Source organism: Podarcis liolepis, assembly GCF_965112155.1.
Source record: "Podarcis liolepis genome assembly, chromosome: 1".
In the NCBI taxonomy this organism is placed as follows: Eukaryota; Metazoa; Chordata; class Lepidosauria; order Squamata; family Lacertidae; genus Podarcis; species Podarcis liolepis.
Window position 1 is genome coordinate 21,435,179 of NC_139554.1, and position 21,808 is coordinate 21,456,986.

Genomic DNA, 21,808 nt, shown 5'->3' on the forward strand with positions numbered 1-21,808 from the left:
GGCTGGGTTTCCTCAGCCACTCTGGGTGGCTTACAGAATATATAAAACATAATAAAGCATCAAACATTAAAAACCTCCTGATACAGGGATGTTCTTATGTTTTTGAAAAATTATCTGAAAAGAGGTAACTTTCTAAAACAGGGTATGGGACCCTTGATCAGCCGGAGGGTGACATTGGCTGCTATGCAAGCTTCTTAGGGCCACCTTCCAGTAATGGGAAAGAGCACGGGCAGAAGCAGTGCTTTTGGGGTGGGGGGCTACTCAAGGGAACACAGTACTGGCACACTTTTTGTCAAATGTTAAAAGTGTGGCACCTACTATAAGAACTTTATGGTAAGTAGCAGCACCTTTTTTTCTATATATATATATATATGCACTGAGCAAAAGTGAATAGACAGACAAATGTAAATTTTACCTTTGTACAGTAGGCTAGTTTCTACAACGCGCTCTGACCTCCACTTAGATAAACAGGATGCATTCAGAGTTCATGGACACATTCTAGCCAAGCAAAAACACTCAAGAAAACAGGCGGTGAGAGGGAAGAATACAGCCTGTGGGGAGAGAAGTATGGAGAGCAGCATGGAGAGAGTTTGGGGGCCCAGACAGAGAGGCCTGAGGATCCCCACACCCTGACCTGAAACCAACAGAGATGAGGAAATGTAGCTATTTCCATCTGTGAAAACTTGGGAGAGTATGAGTGGAGACTCAGGGCCACAAGATGGCTTGGTGCCATCAGGTTTGTAGGCCATTCAAAGGACCCCTTATCTGGGCTGCTGATACCATTGTGCAAAGTCTAGAGACCACTTGAAAATCCATTGCTTCACATTGTGCTCTATGTACCCTTTGATAATCCATGTTTGTTCTGCTTAATGGTTAATGCTGAAGACTAAGTATTATATAAGTCTGGTGCGTAACTAACAAAGGAGTCACATAGACCAATATAGTGTCGTTTGGAGAATTCTGTAAGTATGATATGCATTTTTCTTTTTCTGTTTATCTTTTATTGAATTCTATGCATGGGAACAGGACAGTACAAGAGTCTTCATCCATTTTCTCTCTTCCCCCACCTTCCTATCCCTTCTCACTGACTTTGGTTTATCACAAAATCAGGGATGCAAAACATGACCGGCAGAATGACAAAGTGCACCTATTAACTCAGGCACACATGTAACAAAAATATTAACCACTACCAGCATTCTTTGTTGATTGGGCTGGATACTTTTTTATTCTGCAGAGATCACCATTTGGGATGCAATATCTCAGAATGCATGTTTTCATGGGAATTTTTCCCAACCTGAGTAGGGCACATTTAACCCCAAACTGGAAGCTCGAAAGTTCTGCAGAATGTAGCACAGTGCAACCAGAGAGAGCCCTGTCCCAACACTGGACGTTAACCAGTATGCGGCCAGGGCACAAGCTGGATATTCCTCATGTTATAGAAAAAGACTGGGCACAATGCAGACTTGCTGTTTTTTAATAAAACAAAAGAAAAAAGAAAAAAACCTTGCATCCAGCTTCTAAAAATGTGACATGTTTATTCAACAGCACTATTCACAAGACAGGTGAAATATATTTGCTGGGTAGGTAAATATGGGACAGAGATGATATTTCTCAAGTCCCACTGAAGTAAATGGCAGAGTTCTATTGATATGTTCTGAAAAATCAAATGGTTTTTACTTGGAGGAAGATGATTTGATAATGATGCAAACATATATTTTAAATGAAAACATTAAATGCATTATGATCATTCTAGAATGCACATTAGGAAACAGAAACATAAAGATGTTTTATATTCAGAATAACTTAATAGTTTTTCTTTTAAAAAATGGAAATAACATTTTATCAAAATGTCATTGTCCTACCAAAACAGCATATCTAACTTTTGAAATGTCTTATTCTATTCACATGCTCCATGGATGAAATATGTTGTGTGAATTACTAGCACAACCCACTATTTCATGTCCAGTGGGTTGAATTCTTGAACAAATTCCTGTCCTTTAAACAGAGTTGAACAGAATAATTTGATTAAAAATGCCTCTTTTACTGTTTGTAGGATATTTTCATTGTCGAAGAATACTTACCAATCCTAATGAAGGCCTTAATCTCCCTCTCCTTGCTACTGAGTGTTCTTCAAGTTCACTGTCACCACGTCCCAGGACAGCCTAAGGACTCAAAGGGTCATGGAGATAAAATGATATTTGAACACCCATATCCTTCTGTGGAAGAAGAACAGGGTCAGACCTTAACGTTTGCTCATGAGATTGCTCCCAGTAATGCCAACTTTGCATTTAGATTCCACAAACAAATAGCTTTAGGTGAAGCTGCCAAAAATATTTTCTTCTCTCCAGTCAGCATCTCCAGCACTTTTGCAGCACTGACGCTGGGTGCCAAATCTGAAACACAAAGCCAAATTTACAAAGGACTTGCTTTTAACCTTTCGGAGACTGAAGAGCACAAAATACACAAAGGATTCCATCAGCTCATCAGTGCCCTGAATGATCCAAACAACAAGGCCCTGATTAACACAGGGAATGCCTTATTCATAGATGAGCCACTGAAAATACTTCCGAAATTCCTGGAAGATGTCAAAACCTTGTATGGAGCTGAAGCCTTTTCATCCAACTTCAAGAATTCATCGGCAGCTAAAACCCAAATAAATAATTATGTGCAGGCCAAAACTCATGGGAAAATACCCCATGCGGTTGATGGACTTGATCCAAGTACTGTGATGGTTTTACTGAACTACATCTTCTTCAAAGGTAAGTTGAAAGAAAGATAAATAAATTGGGGGTTTGTAAAAAAAATCTCCAGGCATCTTCTAATCTGCTTTGCTCTGCCACTGACTTTTGTAATTGTAATACTGGAATAAAATAAAAAATAAAAAAGAATCTTCAGGCATCCTCAGAATAAGAAGGGTTTTGTAGATGCAAATAAAGAGCCATACAGGCACACAGGCAGGTGTAATAAAATTACCAGTAATTAAGGGGAGTTTTGGTTTTGAGGTAGAATGAAAGTCATAGCATGGGATCATAGGCGCTTTTTAAATTAAAGAAATGGGGGGTAGAGAAACTTCCCCATTCTTTTATGTTGGTTTATGTGTTGGGTCTTTCAGCTTGTTCAACATCACAGAGGGTCAACATGGAAGCAGGGATACTTCTAATGGACAATAAGATGTGATCTGTGCTTACCTTTGCTTTGCTAGTGTAGGGGTAGGAAACTTCTCCTCCAGACTTCGCTATCCATTCCTCGGGACTCTTCCCAGACCATACTCCCTTCCTCAGGGTCATGTCTCCCACTGACCCTGCTCTGTATTTTCTTCAACACAGAGAATTGTATCCCCCAGGCTGCACCCCTCAGCCTTCCTGTTCCACATCCTCCATGCATTTGCATGGCAGGAATGTGTCCTTGAGGTGCGGCAATACCTCCTGATTCCCTGGATCAAGGAAAGAGAGATCGATGGGGAAGTCTTTCTCTGAGCATTTATACCTCTGGCCCCAACTCACCATTGGCATGTTGCCCTTGGAAAATTTCCCAGGAGAAATTGAAGCCCTTAAGTTTAAAAAGATTGTCCTCCATTGCCCTGGTGAATTTCACGATCCATTTACTCAGTTCTTGGAACTTTTCTTTTCTTTTCTCCCTCCAAAGCCCATTGGAACTATCCTTTCGACACTCACCTTACAAAGGAAGAAGATTTTTTTGTAGATGCAAACACAACTGTGAAAGCCAACCTAATGTATCGAAATGGCTATTACAACTTCCTCCGTGATGAAGAGCTGTCTTGCTCAGTGGTGGAAATTCCATACAAAGGCGATGCCAGCGCATGGTTCATTCTGCCAGATGAAGGGAAAATGAAGCAGGTGGAGGATGGCTTGAGCATGGAATTTCTGGATAGATGTAAAAGATCCTTCATATATGAGTAAGTCTTCTATGTGTTGTTTTGAAAATGTTGCTGCTGTTGAGTTGATATTCCATGGCATTTCTCCTTTGGCCATTTTGGGGAGAGAGGGCAAAACAAAACTACCACCACCACCCAAAGAAAAAGAGCAGCGGAGAAGATGGGACATTTCATGAGGATGGAAGTGCGGAGATTTGTGCCCTTGCTCTTACTATCTTTTACAACAGGGGTGGATACCCTATAGCCCTCAAGATATTGTTGCACTACAACTCCCATCAGCCCCAGCCAGCACAGCCAATGGTCAGGGAGGATGGGAGTTGTAGTCCAAAACATATGGTCAACCAGAGGTTTCCCACTCCTGTTTTACAAGCAGGCCATGAGAATTAATCAGAAAGAAACACCCTCACTTTCTCAAGGGATGAGGAATTTTGGGGAATGTGGGTGGGGTTTGGCACAGTGCTACCTTTATTATAGATGATGCCTTTATAGTAAAAAGGGACCCCTGATCATTAGGTCCAGTCGTGACCGACTCTGGGGTTGAGGCGCTCATCTCGCTTTATTGGCCGAGGGAGCCGGCGTACAGCTTCCAGGTCATGTGGCCAGCATGACTAAGTCGCTTCTGGCAAACCAGAGCAGCTCACGGAAACGCCGTTTACCTTCCCACCAGAGTGGTACCTCTTTATCTACTTGCACTTGGATGTGCTTTTGAACTGCTAGGTTGGCAGGAGATGGGACTGAGCAATGGGAGCTTACCCCATCGCGGGGATTCGAACCGCCGACCTTCTGATCAGCAAGTCCTAGGCTCTGACGCCACCCGCGTCCCTGCCTTTGTAGTACAGGACAAGAATCATCAGTTTTGAAACCTAACTTGGATGCATAGGAAGCTGCTTATCCCAAGTCAGACCATTGATCCATCTAGTAAGCATGGTCAGCATTCACGTGACAGCTTATTCCATTTTCAAAATATTCTCTTAATCATTAAGTTCCTCATTATATGTGAGCTTTCACGTGATATAAAAGACACCTCTGGAACCATAGGAATTAAAGGAGAGAGATGCAAGGATTGTAGAGTCCCATCTACAAATGTCTGCAGTTGTTTGGCCTCAACCCTCTTGATCATCTTCTCCAGAAGTTGCAGTAAGCCACCGAGATATACCGTAAACATACACACACAACCAATTTGTTTATATTTTAAATTTAATATAAATGTCTTGTTTTGGAACAAATTAAGTTTGAAGTGTGCTTTTGGGTGAAATATTAGGGGTGTGACTCCCAGAGATCCATTGCATGAGGAATTTGGCTCTTCTGCTATAGAAATTTGACATTCCTGAGTCAGCAGGCTCAGTAAAAATCCATCGTATGGAGGTCAGATCATGCACACACAACCAATTCGTTTATATTTTAAACTTAATATAAATGTATTATTTTGGAACAAAGTAAAAATCCATTGTATGGAGGTCAGTTCTTCATAACCACCATTTCTCCTCCAGTTATGGTCCTCCCTGATGCTAAAGTGCAGCCTCCCCCAACCTGGTGCCTTCCATATTGGACAGCCCATCACGAGCTAACTAAAGTTGATGGCAATTTCAGTCTCAAACATCTGGATGGCACTAGGTTAGGAAAGGCTCCTATAGAAGACGAATAACAGAAGCAGGAGGTGAGCAAAGAAACCACCCTGCTATTGATACACCAGCATACAAATCCACTACTTGCCCGTTTAATTGTACATACCAATGTTATTTGCACTTCTGGAGGTAACCTAAACAAAATTATTTGTGCTCATAATTTAATGTTTGGATTTTGCTATTCATGTGCTAATCAGAGAAATGGACCTGTACCTTCCAAAAATTTCCATTTCTGGATCCTATGATGTCAAAGACACATTGCAGAGAATGGGTGTGACTGATGTCTTTAGCGACGAGAATGCTGACCTGTCTGGAATTACCAGTGAAACCGATCTGTATGTTTCCAAAGTAAGTATGTTAGGTGGTCTGCTCCTGAATATTGCTATAAGTCCTCTTATACAAGCACTTTAGAAAGGCATTTCATGAGAGATGATCTGGTTGTGGGCATTATTATTGCTGCTACTATTATTATTTGTCCCCTTTCACTCGGCATGTGCATTAGGATGAATGCCAAGGTGGAGGTTGCTTGTCAAATTCATATACCCAAGGTGTTCGGAGCGAAGGGGGATGATTGTTTCCAATCTTTGTCTCCACCACCTCAGGCAATGCATGTAAACATGCCCAGGAATAAGGAGAGCTTTCATCTCTCCTGCATTAGGTAGCTTCCATGCCCAGACTATACTTTGTTTTGGTTAATGTGGATTCCTTATTCTGCAGGTCTTCAGAATCATTATATTTTTAAAAATAGATATACCCTTTCTTCCATACGTTTGTGTCTTGAGTCATCTTGTGGGTGTGATGGCAATGCATTATTCTTAATCTATGTTGCCAAGACATTTGGAATACTACGTACAATTCAAATCACCACACCTTAAACGGAACACTGTAGAGTAGTTCAGAAAAGGCCATCTGAAACAATTATAGGGTAAAGCAACGGCCTATAGAATTGTAGAACTGTAGAGTTGGAAGGAACCGTCAGGATCATCTAGTCCAACCAACTGCAATGCAGCTGTCGCATGCGGGGATCGAACCTGCAAGCTTGGCATTATCAGCACCAGGCTCTAACCAACTGAGCCATAGGAGAGCTTACAATGTAGAAGTCGGGACAATGAAAGTAAATAAATAAGAGGTGACATGATAGTTCAGAAAAGGGCATCTAAAAGGATTATGGGGGTAGAGGAAATCCCTGTTTCTTTGCAGGGGCAGGGAGAATGGAGGTAAATAAGGGGCATGACAGAGGTGGAGAAGGGGGAAAGAGGGAAGATCTTACCATTCATAATACTAGAACCCAGAGTCACCTGGAACTTTGGGATATTTACATGGAAGACAGAGGTAGTTACCCATCCAGCACACATGTTTTAGTAGGCTTTCCTCCATCACATATGAAGACAAGTAATATGTCACTATTTCCCTCCAGGCCATTCACAAGGCTGTCGTGGACATTCATGAGGGTGGCACTGAAGCCGCCGGAGTCACAGTTATACAGTTTTCACCACAGTTTGAACGTCTTGGTCCTAATCCTATCTTTAAGATCAACAGACCCTACCTCTTTCTAATTATGGAAAAGAAAACACACAGTGCCCTCTTCTTAGGGAAAATTGTGAACCCAACTGAAAAATGAGTACGTGATCAGATTGAAATTTCCCATTGCAATTTCCCCTGATCTTTAAAACATGGATTTCCTCACTTTGTACTAGCCTAACCCCAGTAGTGTTATCCGATTTGCTTTGAAATTAAATAAGGCAATGAGCACAAATCACTGCTGGAATAAAATGATTTGAAAATATTGTAATCTTGTAGACTATATTTCTTACACCATTTGTTGCCTGCAGCATGTTTCTGGCTATGGAAAGAGATCTCTGTTTCAGTGGTTAATGCTGAATCCTGTAACAATGCCTCCTTCTAAAAAAATAAAAGCGCCACAGAACCAGGCATGACTCTCAGGGTCCCTATAATTTCTGCGGGATCAAGTAATGAGGGAATCAATCCGGGCCTGCTGAATATATTTTGCTGCCAGTTGCAAGGAGAAAAAAGGAGTAAGCCCAATGGATCTGTTTGAAATGATTCAGAAAGAAGCAAGTTTATTTTTTTGCTGAAACAGGAGCCTGAAACATTTCGGCATTAGGGAAATTCTTCAACTGGGGACAGGAAGAACGATTTGCCTGTCTCCGTTGCCTTTACCTTTTAAACAGCTCTCTCCCTAAACAACAGCAAATCGATATGGCAGACAATGTGTAACTCCAACAAGTGCTTGGGGTGGAGATAATGGTGATGTCTTCTTTATAGAAAACCGCTTTTAGAAATGTTAAGGCAAGGAAATGTTGAATGTTTTTAATTCAGTTTTACTAGCAAACCAGAGGTGAAACGAATCCCTTCCCAGCCTCAGGAGGAGTGAAGGGAACGTTCGTGCAACACACCTACACACTGCAGCCGACACACTTAACGTGTTGCGACACACACTTCGGAAAGCTCTGAGATAGATGGACAGACTCAATCAACTTTTGGGGAAAGGCGTTCAGTGATAGAGTGTCTGCTTTGCCAGGTCCCAGGTTCAAACCCTGGTGTCTCCAGAAAGGACTGGGAAACACTCCTGCCTGGAACCCTGAAGAGCAGCTGCCAGTCAGTGTAGACAACGCTGAGTGAGATGGACCAATGGTCTGGCTCGGTATAAGGCAGCTTCCTATGTTTCTAACTCCCAGCATCCCTCTGTCATTTTTATGCAGAAACTACACCCGAAATGTGCGCGATTCAAATGCAGACTTTTCATGAACCCTGCCAGTTAGTGTTGATGGTGCTGGGGCCAGTGAGTGGGCTCAATATTGGGCAGTTTCCCATGTTCTCTCTTCCTCACCAGCCTACAGTGTAGGTTGGTAGCTCAATGGCAGAACATCTGCTTTGAATGCAGAAGCTGCCAAGCTTAATCCCTGGCATCTCCAGGTGGGGCTGGGAGAGACGCCCAGGCAGGAACTCTGGAGGGCCATGGGCAGTTGACATAGACCAACCTTTGCCAACCTGGTGCCCTCAAGACGTTGTAGGACAACAGCTCCCACCAGCCCCAGCCAAACACACCAATATTGAAACAATACTATTCAAACTTATTTCTTTTCCAAAAAAAACCCTTCTAAAAACAATTTGAATAACCTCCTAAAAGCAGTCAGCTCCCCTCAGACTAATACTGCCACTAATACAATTTCTATCCTGCCCTTCCTCTCAGAGAAATCCAGGACAACATATACCATAGCGAAAACTACACAGTTCAAAGCAAAACATTTAAAAGCAATTAAGAAGCCCCCTTTTAAAAATCCACATACCTTCACAATTAATAATCCCAAGGTTGCCGGGGTGAGTAAGCAAGAGGGAGCAAGAAGGTTTTTATATTCCTCCTGAATGTTAATAGCGAGGGAGTCTGAGATGCTTCACCAGGGATGGTGATCAATGGATGAGGAACTGCTCCAGCATAGAATAAAAATTTAAGACTTCGCTGTGTGTTGCTGTTCCTTTGGTTCACCACAGAGGCAGGAACAACCCCCTGCAATCTGACTGCATCACCTCCCACTTCCCTGCCTTTTCTAGCCTCCTTGGCAGCCTGTCTCCTTAACATCTTCCTTAGTTTCCTGTTACTACACTGCAACTCCTCTTCTCTTCTCTCCTCTCCTCTCCTCTTCTGTTCTCTTCTCTTCTCTGTCTTTCCCCCACCTTCCTTGCACAACTCCAGTGATCCTCCATCTGTTTTGCCCCAACCTCCCTCCCTCCATTTGCTTAGTCAGTCTCCCAGCCAGCTCCTCTCAAGCCTTCTGCGATCTCTCCTTCACTGCTTTTGCATCTGTCATAAGGCACTGTCTCTCTGTCGGGTCTCATAACGTCCCTCCACCCACAGTTCCAGCTTGCCAGGCTCCTTATTTGCATATTCATCCTTCCGGGCAACACTCTGCACAAGTGGTGGTCATGCCCCTCCCTCACATAAGAGTACAGATTTATTTTACAAAGTCTATACATGGTTTAATCCATAAATAAATCTGTAAGTGGTTTCCGTAAAATAGTCAATTTTTTTATTTTAAGAAGATACCGATAAAACCAACAGACTTCGAAAACAAAGTCATCGCATTATAGATAACATCTACAAAGTTTAAGAACAGCTATACAGTACATAATAAAATTGCATTGCCCAACAGAATATTTTTTAGCAGATAGGTCGCCCCAACATTTTCAGATGGATTGGGGAAATTAAAAATGAATAAACAAATGAACAGATTGCAATGTTCTGGAAAAGCATGAACCTCTTGCCAATGCATAGCACCTCTTCTGGATTAATCCTTCACAAGTTTTTATTCCATTTTATTTTAGTTTATAAACATTTCCCTCTTTTTTTAGGCAGTTTGATAAGATCTCTTATATTTTTTATGGAAAACAATTGGCTAACATATAAGGAAATATTAGAGGAAGAAAACAACCAACTTGAAACTTAAGAAATATGAAGAACTAAAAGAGACAGATATAAGTTGGTTGCAATATTATCATCTGAATGAAATCTTTAAAATAGACAAAAAAAGAATGGATTTGATACAAAAATATCAGATTTAGAGAAAGAATTATTATTAAATAATATATATATATATATATATATATATATATATATATATATATATATATATATATATATTTGCTTTAGATTGGAATTTGAAAGATGAAGAAAGTGAAGGAAGTGATGGTAAAGTGGGCACAAGATTTCGGATACCCAGTTTAAATGCAAAAATGGGAAGAACTGGAGGGGGGGGAGACCTTAAAATTTACAGCGTGCTATCTGATTAAAGAAAATTTTATGAAAATGACCTACAGATGGTACCTGACCCCATCCAAATTAGCCAAAATAAATAAAATTAATAACAATAAGTGTTCGAGATGCAAACAACAGGAAGGAACCTAATTACCTAATAAAATATGGTTCCAATGACAACACTTGGCTGTGTTTAGATTAATTTCACAGAAAAGGATTTTTTTTCATAGTGTCCGGACAAACAATTAAATACAGATAATTTAAATGCAATAGTTGAGTTGAAACTGCAAAGAGATAGAGGGAAGTCAACAAATTTATAAAGGACTCAAACTCAAACAAGTATGAAGGTAATTTCTTTTTAGGATTTTGTGCATAGAATATTTAAGTTATGGTTTGTACTCCTTAAATAATGTTGTTTTTGTTAAATAATGTTCTGTTTCGTTTTGATTTTTTCTGTTTCGTTTTTATTTTTTATTAATTTTTGTGCTATTTTCTTTTTCATTGTCCTATTTATTTTAGATATTTATACATTTCTACTATGTATTTTGTACTATTTTTTTCTTATCTCAGAATATGCAATTTAGGATCAATTTATTCTTTTTCTTTTTTCTTTGTAAATTTCAAAAATGTAATAAAAGATTTTTCTTAAAATATATCTTTTATTTTAGTTTAACTCTGCCGCCTGCCATTTGTTTAAACGGATTTTTCAAATTCAGCTTTCTCTCAATTTAAGTTACATTTCTGTCTCTGTTGATTGATCACAAAAGTTTTAGATCTGTAAAAACTGGATGGGGGGCGGAGAGGCTTTACCTGTTCATATGTCACTAGTGCATCATTTTAAAGCCAGTCTTGATGCCTATTAAAAATTCTGCTTATATATTTCCTTCTCGGTTAAAGTCTTCATTCTTAACTATTTGTTATGAGGTGTTTTTTTTTTTGGTGGGGACAGGTAGGGTCTATATCAATACCCTTCTAATTCCTGGATCCAAGAAGTGTCAAAATATACAAGGAGCTTCCTGGTGAGGTAACGGGCCATTAAGGAAACAAAGGGAGTGGCTCTGAGAGAGATAAAAAATGGGTGAGCCCCCCTCCCTCAGCTGGCTGGTAGAAGGACAAAGGCCAGAGTGGAGCGATGTAAGCTAGAAACTGAAAAGCTGAAGGCTGGGAAGCCAGACAGAGAGTGCCATGCTTGATTTCGGATTGAATCCGAGACTGTGGCTATGGGAAAAGCATAGCCAAGAACATAAGTCAGTGTTTTCCAGTGTGTATTAATCTAAAGTAGTGCCTGGACTAAGACTGGATACGTTGCAAGGAGCATAAACAATATGACGTGTGAGCCAGTGTGGCGTAGTAGTTAAGAGTGGTGGACAGTGTGGAGTGGTGGTTAAGAGTGGTGGATTCCCCGCTCCTCCACATGCAGCTGCTGGGTGACCTTGGGCTAGTCACACTTCTTTGAAGTCTCTCAGCCCCACTCACCTCACAGAGTGTTTGTTGTGGGGGAGGAAGGGAAAGGAGAATGTTAGCCACTTTGAGACTCCTTCGGGTAGTGATAAAGCGGGATATCAAATCCAAACCCTTTTCTTCATCATACTTACAGAAGAATCTTCTTGCATTCAGCTCCTATTTTTCTTAGTGCATATTTTCTACCCACCAAATGCCCAGTTTTCATGATTAACCATTAAACAGAGCAAACAAGGATTTTCCAAGGAAGGCAGAGAACCAAAATGTGATGCAATTTATTTTTAGTCTTCTTGCATTTTGCGCAAAGAAGCCATGAGGTAAGGGCAGAAGAAAAAGCTTTGAGCCAGGGAAGGTGAATCTGTGTTCCTCTATGTTGTTGGACTGCAACTCCCACCATCCCTGACCATCAAGTCTTTTAGCAAACATTAATAAATGGCAGGATGTTGATTATTTGGGAAATGAAGGGCAAATACACGCTGCAGAGGAATTCCTGGGCTGGCCTATGCAAAATGAAGTGGCCAAGCTAGGGCCATTAAGAAGCAATACAAGGTCATTGAGGGCCATTGGCAGGGCAAGAGAACTATCCTTTGCCCCTTCCCTGAGGTGTGAACAGAAACCGGCTGTTTCGAATGTTGTCAAGGTAATGGTGTGATGTCACAGGAAGAGTTTGGGTCCTTTGGCAGGAGGCTTGGGAAAGCTGAGAAAAGGTGAGAATGACCTTGGCTGGTTGGCTAAAGGCCAGCTGGGAGAGATGCCTTGGACTCCAGTGCTGCACTACTGTGGGGAGTAAGCCCCTCTTGAGATGACCATGCTGTAAGATCTGTACTCCCTCTATATGTAGGTGTAAAGGTAAAGGGACCCCCTGACCATTAGGTCCGGTAGTGACCGACTCTGAGGTTGCGGCGCTCATATCTCTTTATTGGCTGAGGGAGCCGGGCGTATAGCTTCCGGGTCATGTGGCCAGCATGTCTAAGCCGCTTCTGGTGAACCAGAGCAGTGCATGGAAATGCCGTTTACCTTCCCGCTGGAGCGGTACCTATTTATCTACTTGCACTTGGAAGTGCTTTTGAACTGCTAGGTTGGCAGGAGCAGGGACCAAGCAATGGGAGCTCACCCCGTCTTGCAGATTCGAACCGCCGACCTTCTGATCAGCAAGTCCTAGGCTCTGTGGTTTAACCCACAGCGCCACCCACGTCCCAAAGCTGAATTACTGTGTCACAAAATGATACATGTCAGTGCGACCCTTGGAGGCTTGGCCAGCACTCAGTGTGGCCTTTGGGTTGAAAAGGGTCAAGCAGCCCTGCAATAGAATTTCCCCTGAGAGAAGTGCGTTAGCTTGAACTCCCTGTATGGCAGCCAGGATGGAGTCTTTTGGCATGCCACAGAAGGCTGCACACACAACATTGGTGCAATTCGGTAGCTTTATAGTCTCTGGACTAAGAATGGGCAAATCCGTCCATTTTGGCTCCTCTTCTCTGCAATCTTAAATTCTTTTCTGCACATTTGCACGTCATTTGTGAAATGTGTTTTCTAAAAAAGAAAACCTGGTGAAAAGGCATCAGCCTTTTAGTGCAAATTCCTCCTGATATGGATCAGTCATCTGATGCCTGGCGTCAGGTGGGCTGAGCCTGACACACCCAGGCGATGTGTCCTGATTTTCTGCACTGCCTGAACTCTGCGTTGCAGAAACAGCAGGTCCTCCTCTCAAGATTCTCCCTGCAGCTTGCGCAGTTCCCTCCTTCTCATTGAGGCAGCTGTGGTCTGTGCGCTGCTTGAGTGTGCCGCTGTACTCAGTGCACCTCCTCCCTGTCAGATCCTGAGTCGGCGGCGAGGTCTTCGTGGTGGATCCTCAGTTGGGACAGCAGGCTCGGCCGTGCCTCTTGCGTCGACCTCTCAGCAGCTTCCGTTGCCAGGGCCTCCTGCCAGAGCGACCTGGAACGTTAGGACCTTCTTGGCGTAGAGGCGTCGTTGCAGCTTCTCATACTTCAGGCCACCAACGAGGTGGTCACAAAGCATGTTCTCCAACTCTAAGAAGTTGCAGAACTGGGCAGCTTGGTGGAGGGAAGTCACAAACCCAGTTATGGTTTCCCCAGGGGCTTGCCACTTTGTGTAGAAGGCATTTCGACGAGCCACCACCGAGGGCTGCGGCAAAAAGTGCCCCTTCAGACCTTCCATTATTGTTTTGTAAGGAACAGTAGTGGCGTCTTCAGGTGCAAGGAGAGCCCGTGCGATTTTGAACGTCTCCTCTCCACAGACACTGAAAAATATCACCCTCTTATTGGCGTCATTGGTGACCCCTTTGGCTTCTAGGAGGAAGGTGAAATGGGAGGCGTATGCTTACCAGTCTCCTGATGCTGGGTTGAACGGCGAGAAGCTCCTGTCGGTTGCCATTCTGAATTCCTTGGGTCCCAGAGCTGAAGCCTGGATACATGGTGCGAGGCAGCGGTGCGGCAGGTGGCGGTGCTGTGGTGCTGTGTGTGGCAGTCAGCTCAGCGGAATCCCACCTTCGTCGCCAGTGAAAAATACTCAGAGTCAAGAGTGGATTTAATGCTCTTTATTCAGCTCATAGTAGTAAGGAATGGAAGTTCCCCCAAAATATCTGCTTTATATACATTATTTACACAATGGGCCGCATGTGATTGGCTAATTCCAGGATTCTCCTGTAGGCCAATCAGGTTGCGGATTCACTTCCACCTGGAGCTGGATTGGGTGGCTCCTGCGGACCAATCATACTGCTGCATTGTTCTAGGACCAATCAGACAGCTGCATTCTGAATCCTATTGTTCTAGGACCAATCAGACTGCTGCATTTTGGATCCTATTGTTCTAGGACCAATCAGATTGCTGCATTTTGGATCCTATTCAGCTCAGTACATAACAACACTTCTGCCTACAACTTCACCAAATATATGCATTTTTGAAAAGCATACCCCTCCTAATATATAGCAGCTTTGCAAGTTAGTTTCTCTGATGTGTGCCTTTTTATACACACTTTACGTTAACAAATGAATTATTGAACCCATTGCTTGGTTGGAGAACCAGGTTGCAAAATTCGGAGCACTGTCTTTCTGTTCACTTTTTTTTGGGGGGGAAGGGCAGATTTAGTGGGTTTGCCTTTAAATGCAAAGCCAACCAAGTTTCTCCCCCATCCCTAGCTACTGCACATCTCATTTTAGTCTTCTGGTGTGGTTCTGCTCTTGTGTGCATGTTGAATGAAATGGGGAGAGTGTGCCTGTGTATATATTCACATCCCGGCCTTTTTGTATGTGAGGGAGGGGATGTAATGCCCTAGAGAACTCATGAAGGGATTTCTAGAGCTTAGCATTCCCAGAACCAGCATGGACCCGCATCATAGACAAGTGTATGCAGAAGTATTACTTTGGGGGTTGTCAAGTTTATGCTTATATCTGAGAATCAGAAGTCTGTCTGAATGCAGGAAGCTTCTGTGTACAGTCATACCTCGGTTTACAGCCGCTTCAAGTTGCATTTTTTCAGGTTGTGGACCTCCGAAACCTGGAAGTACCAGAACAGATTACTTCCAGGTTTCGGCGGTCGTGCATGCACAGAAGCACTAAATAGCACTTTGCGCATGTGCAGAAGCGCCGAATCGCAACCCGCGCATGCGCAGACGCGGGTTGCGAAGGCTGCAGGTTGCGAACGTGCACTCCGCACAGATCACGTTCGCAACCCGAGCGTCCACTGTAATTGAAAAAAAGGAACAGGAAACCACCACCCCCCCGATGAGTTTCTAAAATTTGTGAGCAAGTCGTCATGCGATAATGTCTCATTTATAGGTGGATGCACCTCATTGCTCATAGACAAGGATCACAATAATTTACACCTGCACATTATGTTTATCGAAACTCTACATAAAACACTAATGACCCCATTGCACAAAGTAAGCAAAAGTGTATAATGCAGCCAACTATGAAGTCTTCATCCCCCATGCACAAAAAAACCCCTTCAGAGTTGTTGTTTTTAAAGAAACCTAATTACTTATACCCCAACGGTACACATACACATACACATACACATATACCCCAAAGGTACACATACACAAAATAAATAAGAGCCTCTCACATTTTGGGGGAGGAAACTTGTGTGAAATGGTTAAAGTCTGCCATCTAGTGAGAGAGTGTGTGCATTTGCAAGGGAGACACATTGGTATTTTAAAGCTGCTTCATCTATGCATATTGGGATGATATAAAAAGGCCCTCCTGTTAGGTGAAGTTTTTTGTGTTTTTTTTTACTGTTTTATTAAATTTGCTTAGCAACATAACATTATTATATGTATTCTATAAAACAAAGAATACAAAACAAAATTCATTCGTACTACAATGCATAACTACATAACAGTAATATATATGGTTTCTGAAAAAAGGCTTACATAACAAAATCAATTCAAAATACCATCTGGTTTACTTTTTTTTTCTTCCCCTCCCTTCCGAGCTTGTATGTTAGGGTTGGCTCCCCCTCTTTTTATCCAGTTCCTGTAAAATGCCCATTTATTTGTGATTCTTTGGCATTTATTTTCCCATCTATCCTCTGCCACTATCTGTGCGAATATTTCTGATTGTACGTATTCAAAAACATAATCATTCCATTTTTCCATATTCCATTTGGCTTTTTCTTTCCATCCCAAAGCAATAACTGCCATTCCAGCTAAAATCATAATCTTGTACAACTCTTGCTTATTACTTTTTACTTTGTTATTTCCCAGTATTCCCGAAAATAACAAATCCCTATTAACTTCTATGTTTATTTGAAATAATCCAGAAATTACCTTTTGCAAGGGTAATCTTTTGCCAATATTCCTTAACCAGATTACATTCCCACCACATGTGTGAATATAGTCCTTTTTCCTGACCACAATGCCAGCATTTGGGACTAAACCCTTTCACTATATACGACATTTGTGCCGGAGTTGTATACCATTTTAATAAAAAAAATCTACTTAATTCTTTATACTTTTCTATTTTAATATTGTTTATATTCTTCATCAGTTCTTGGGCCTGTTTGGATGCATCATACCTTCCTGCTCCCATTTAATCTGGATTATCCTTATCATTCTTTCTTTGTCGCTTATCAGCAGTTTATATAACATCCCTGCTATCCCTTTCTCCGTTATTTGTCTTTTGTTCAGCACCATATCTATTTTCATTTCTGTCCTCATCGTTTCCTCTGCTCTTTCTGTTTTTATTAAATCATAAAGTTCTTGCACTTTCAGCCAATATTGTTTTCCTATTTTTTCTAAAAAAAAACTTTTTCTGTAATTAAATTCCCTTCTTCATCGAACATACCTTTTAATGTATAAAATCCCTGATCTTCTAATTTCTTCCACCAACCCAGTTCCCTTTGACCCTCCTGCATATATTTTAACGGCGTCCACCTTGAGTATGTTGGTATCCATTTCGTATTCCAATTCTTCCAGATTCCTAACGCAGCTTTCCTTGGTCCTATTGTCTTCTTAAAAGCCGTATTAATATCTCTATTAAATATGCCTTCTCTTCCTATTCCTTCACTTATTTCATTCTCCAGCCTTATCCATTTAATCCCATCCTTATATCCAAATATCTATTAGATTTTTCAATTGGAATGTTTCATAGTAAAATTCTAAGTTTGGTATTCCCCATCCCATCTCTTCTTGAGATGAATAATTTACTATGTCTGGGGTTCTAACTCTTTTACTTCCAAAAATCCAATTTTTAAATACCTTATTCCATGTTTTGAACCATATTTTCCTAATGGGTAGCGTAATTACTTGAAATAAATATAATAATTTTGGTACCAGAAACATTTTAACTGCTCTAATCCTACCTAGAATAGATAAATTCTTATTTTTCCATGATTTTATGTCCTTCTTGATCTTCCTCCACGCTTCTTTGTAATTTACATCTGGAATCCTAGCAATATTTTTAATAATATTCACCCCCAAGTACCGTATTTAGCGCCCCATAGGACGCTCCGGCCCATAGGACGCACCTAGTTTTTTGGGGGGGAAATAAAGGGGGAAAAAATTATTTCCCACCCAGGTGCGGGGCTGGAAGAACCAGGTCGGGGAACAGTGGGAAGGCACGCTCTGCCTCCCCGCTGTCCCCCGAGCTTGTGGGGCTGGCGATGGGGAGAAGTGCGCTGATCCCTGGACGGCAGGCAGCTTTGCGCCGCCATCCCGAGCGGGACGGGACTTAGCGCCCCGCTCGGGATGGCGGCGCAGATCTGCCTGCAGTCCCGGCACAGCAGGCAGCTCTGCGCCGCCATCCGGAGTGGGGCGGGAGTTAGCACCCCGCTCGGGATGGTGGCGCAGATCTGCCTGCAGTCCCGGCACGGCAGGCAGCTCTGCGCCGCCATCCGGAGCGGGGCGGGACTTAGCGCCCCGCTCGGGATGGCGGCGCAGATCTGCCTGCAGTCCCGGGGATAGCGGGGCGGGACTTCTTTCTATTTTCCTTCTGGTCTTAATGGCCTTAACCCTCTGTTTATCCCTTCTTTTCTTTAAATAGTTTGCCAGTCTCTTATATGATCCTATTGAGGTTCTCTGAAAATCATTTTTGATCATATTATCTCTCTTTCACACCGCAACTATATCCAGCTCATCCAATTCCTGTTTTAACTTTCTTAACTGCTCCTGTCTGCTCCTTAGAAATTTAACCTGTTGCTGTTGTTGCAAAATTTCAACCTCTTTAATTTTTTCCTGTCTCCCTGAGTACCAATCCTTCTTAATCGCAATCTCTTTCTGTATACAATGTCCTCTTATAACAGCTTTGAAAGCGTCCCATACTACCGGTATCTCGGCCGAACCATTATTCTCTTTAAAATACCAACCAATTTGTTTTCTGATATATTCCCTGTCAATCTCTTTTGCCATTGTTAGGTTATTGTGCCGCCATGTCCTGCTTTTTCCATCCTCTTCCTGTCCCAGCTCCACAAATAGTGGAGCATGGTCTGAAATCCATATTCCCATAGTCTTTGCTGTTCTAACACTGATTTCATTCCCTTCTTTAATTAGCACGTAGTCGATATAAGAGAAAGTCTTATGTCTGTTGGAGAAGAAGGTAGGTTTGATGTTGGGGTTTCCCCTCTCAAAAACATCCTTTAATCCCCATTTAGATAATCTGGCCTGGAAGTTTCAGTGCCTTGTGGCATGCATTATCTTGCTTTATGTTCAAACCAGGGTGGGTAACCTTGAAGACTCTGCATTAGCCCGGGATTCCTTGCCAGTAGCAGGCAGGGGTCAGCTGCAGAAATGTGAGGAGCCAGGACGACACCCAATTGCATACCCTTAACCAGTGCTATTTTTCTAGAAAAAGAAGTGCCGGAACTCAACATGAACGCCTCCCTTGTTCTCTTATAATGACAATGGTGCCTACCTGAGAGGTGCCAGAACTAAGTTCTGGTGAGTTCCGGCTGAAAAAAAGCCCTGCCCTTAACTAACACACACACACACACACACACACACACACACAATCTCTCTCTCTCTCGCTCTCTCTCACACACAGCTATTTCCCATGGAAACAGGTATATGTTATTCAATTCTTGGTAACACCACTCAAGTTTTAAAATTCAATTTTCTCCATAAACTTTTTTATTTATATACATTTTGTAAACAAACCAAATCTCTCCAAGGCCTTTTACCTGTCCTGGCTGCAAATCAGTAACCCCAGTAGAAGAGTGCAAATAGCATTATTGCACAGCTAAATTACAAGCCCTGCCTTAGAACTCTTCGAAGCCTCCAACTTCAAAATGCAATTGCATCTCCAGAAATGACATTCAAGCAGTGACAAAATGCATGGACCCTTCTGACAGATTTCCAAGAAGTGAAAGTCTCCCTCTGCAGATATTTTTGCAGAGGAAGGAGCTGCAACTGGACCCTCGGTACAACACCACTACTTTTCTCTCTCAGCTTTTGTTTGCTGAACAGCTGGTGGGTGGGAGGGGATCCAGTGGCCAGGTTAAACCAGTCTGTGGGTTGCTTCTAGCCCATGGGCTTTGAATTCTGCACCCTTGTTCTAAATGTTTGTAAAGCAGTACCTTATGCATGCTTCCCATATGAAGTTTTAAGCAGGAATATAGATCACATCCAACTGTAGACACTGAGACAAGAGACAGGGTAGCAGGGCAGACCAAAGACTGCAACAGGGACTGCAGCAGCAAGCAAGATGGAGAAGTACTGGGGCTGGCCAGGAAACAGCAGACACCTGCCTTATTGTAACCAGCTCCTTTGTACCTGCTACCTGTTGTGTAAGCTACAATTATGACCCCAGTGGATGTTGGATGTTCAGTCAACATTATAGCCTCCTATCAGTTCTGGTATTCTGTAACCAAGTGGCTAAATAAATATTTTGCAACTTAGTTAACATAGGTGGATGGGTAAATCAACTATGTTTCATCGTTGTTTGCTCTGGTTTTCCTGGTTGCTGAATAACCCACTCCTTTCACGTTAGGGATATTAGAGCTGAGGGTACCTTTTTCGTTCCCAACCTTCGAGTCAGCTTTCTGATTTACTTAAGGCAGGGGTGTCCATACTTTTTTCAAAGAGGGCCAGATTTGATGAAGTGAACATGTGTGAGGGCCGACTAAAGCTTTTTTTAGGATTAAAGTTGTTGAGCTTCTTTTGGGATTCCCCCCCCCCCAAGTTCTTGAGCTTTTTTGATTTCACCCCAGGAAATAAACTGCCACAGGGGCCGGATTAAACCGAATGGCAGGCCTAATCTGGCTACACTTTGATCATGCCTGACTTAAGGACTTCTAAAAATCCAGATGGCGCCAATTCATACACAGCAAAATTAGATCTATTAGTATTGATTTGGAATAATTTTTGTGAGCAATATATTTATTGCAATATCCAAATTAGATTGCTTTTGAAAAACAAAACATGAGTCAGCTATAGATAAAATCTGCTCCCCCAGGTTCTATGGTTTAAATACAACCGATAACAGGATCACTTCTATCTTAAAGTTAATAATTCCAGACCAATGCAGGGCATTTATGTTAACCCAACTGAACATTTTCCCATCAGCTTTTGTTAAGGGCAGATACTTAAACATCCCTAGAAACATTGCTTATGTTATTTAAATGTGCTGGACACTGTAAAACAAATTCTTTTCTACTGTCCACTATATACCAGAAATCAGCTACATAAATGCGTGTTATCACCCTTTTTGGATAGTTTAACTGCGTGTGCCCTGCAGCCGGGGGCAGAGCGAGCCACCAATGTCGGACATTTAATGCACTGCCCACCCACGACTGCAAAATATCACTCCCCTCAGCTCACTGTAGTTTGCTTTCTGCAAGACCAAACTGACATTGATTATATAAGTAACACATTCCTGAAGTGCTTTTACTGTCAGTAGCGTCATCTCCAAAACTCGCGTCAGCATAAATTTCAAGACCTCCAGATTTTTGGTTAGTAAACCTTAATCTGTAGTGCATAGTACCCTTTAGATATCTGGCTATGCGTTTTAGTGCTTTCCAGTCTTGAATGGAGCTTGAATGGGGCTTTCTAATCCCCTTCATGGATCACTGCCTCCCCTTCATGGATCACTGCCTTGCCGTGGCAAAGGGGCTTGAATAACTCAGAGAAGCTAAGAGCTATGCCGTGCAGGGCCACCCAAGATGGACAGGTCATAGTGGAGAGTTTTGACCAAATGTGATCCACCTGGAGAAGGAACCAGCAGGCCACTCCAGTATCCCTGCCAAGAAAACTCCATGGATAAAGACAACAGGCATATAAAAGTTATGACGCTGGAAGATGAGCCCCTCAGGTCGGAAGGCGTCCAACATGCTACTGGGGAAGAGCGGAGGACAAGTACAAGTAGATTCAGAGCTGATGAAGCGGCTGGGCTAAAGCCGAAAGGACGCTCAGTTGCGGATATGCCTGGAAGCGAAAGGAAAGCCCAATGCTGTAAAGAAAAATATTGCATAGGAACCTGGAATGTTTTTATTTTATTTTATTTTATTATTATTTTTGTTTAGTCTTTATTTAGGAAAGATACACTCTTTACATCATTATTCAGATATATACACGCATAAAAGTTTCCATCATAGAAAAAAGTAAGAA

At 42.2% G+C, this 21,808-nt stretch overlaps 1 protein-coding gene across 2 annotated transcripts; it reads left to right on the plus strand.

The window, feature by feature from the left end:
- Nucleotides 1–812: 812 nt before the first annotated feature.
- LOC310706782 (alpha-1-antitrypsin-like) lies at nucleotides 813–7,307 on the plus strand. 2 transcript variants are annotated; one of them, XM_083502999.1, is made up of 5 exons: nucleotides 813–962; nucleotides 2,054–2,759; nucleotides 3,646–3,916; nucleotides 5,718–5,868; nucleotides 6,023–6,228. In XM_083502999.1, exons 2-5 carry the CDS (start codon nucleotides 2,090–2,092, stop codon nucleotides 6,089–6,091), a joined length of 1,161 nt encoding a protein of 386 aa, XP_083359125.1. In that variant the 5' UTR covers nucleotides 813–962; nucleotides 2,054–2,089; the 3' UTR covers nucleotides 6,092–6,228. The 2 variants fall into 2 exon arrangements, with proteins under 2 accessions (XP_083359125.1, XP_083359124.1); XM_083502998.1 differs by lacking the exon at nucleotides 6,023–6,228 and adding an exon at nucleotides 6,938–7,307 and having other exon boundaries at nucleotides 815–962.
- Nucleotides 7,308–21,808: the final 14,501 nt, after the last annotated feature.

Excerpts from the sequence above, each read along its gene's own strand:
- LOC310706782 (XM_083502998.1), top strand. The coding sequence starts at position 2,090 with ATGAAGGCCTTAATCTCCCTCTCCTTGCTACTGAGTGTTCTTCAAGTT. Across the intron at positions 3,917-5,717 it reads AAAAGATCCTTCATATATGA|AGAAATGGACCTGTACCTTC; the intron begins GTAAGTCTTCTA and ends TGTGCTAATCAG. Across the intron at positions 5,869-6,937 it reads CCGATCTGTATGTTTCCAAA|GCCATTCACAAGGCTGTCGT; the intron begins GTAAGTATGTTA and ends ATTTCCCTCCAG.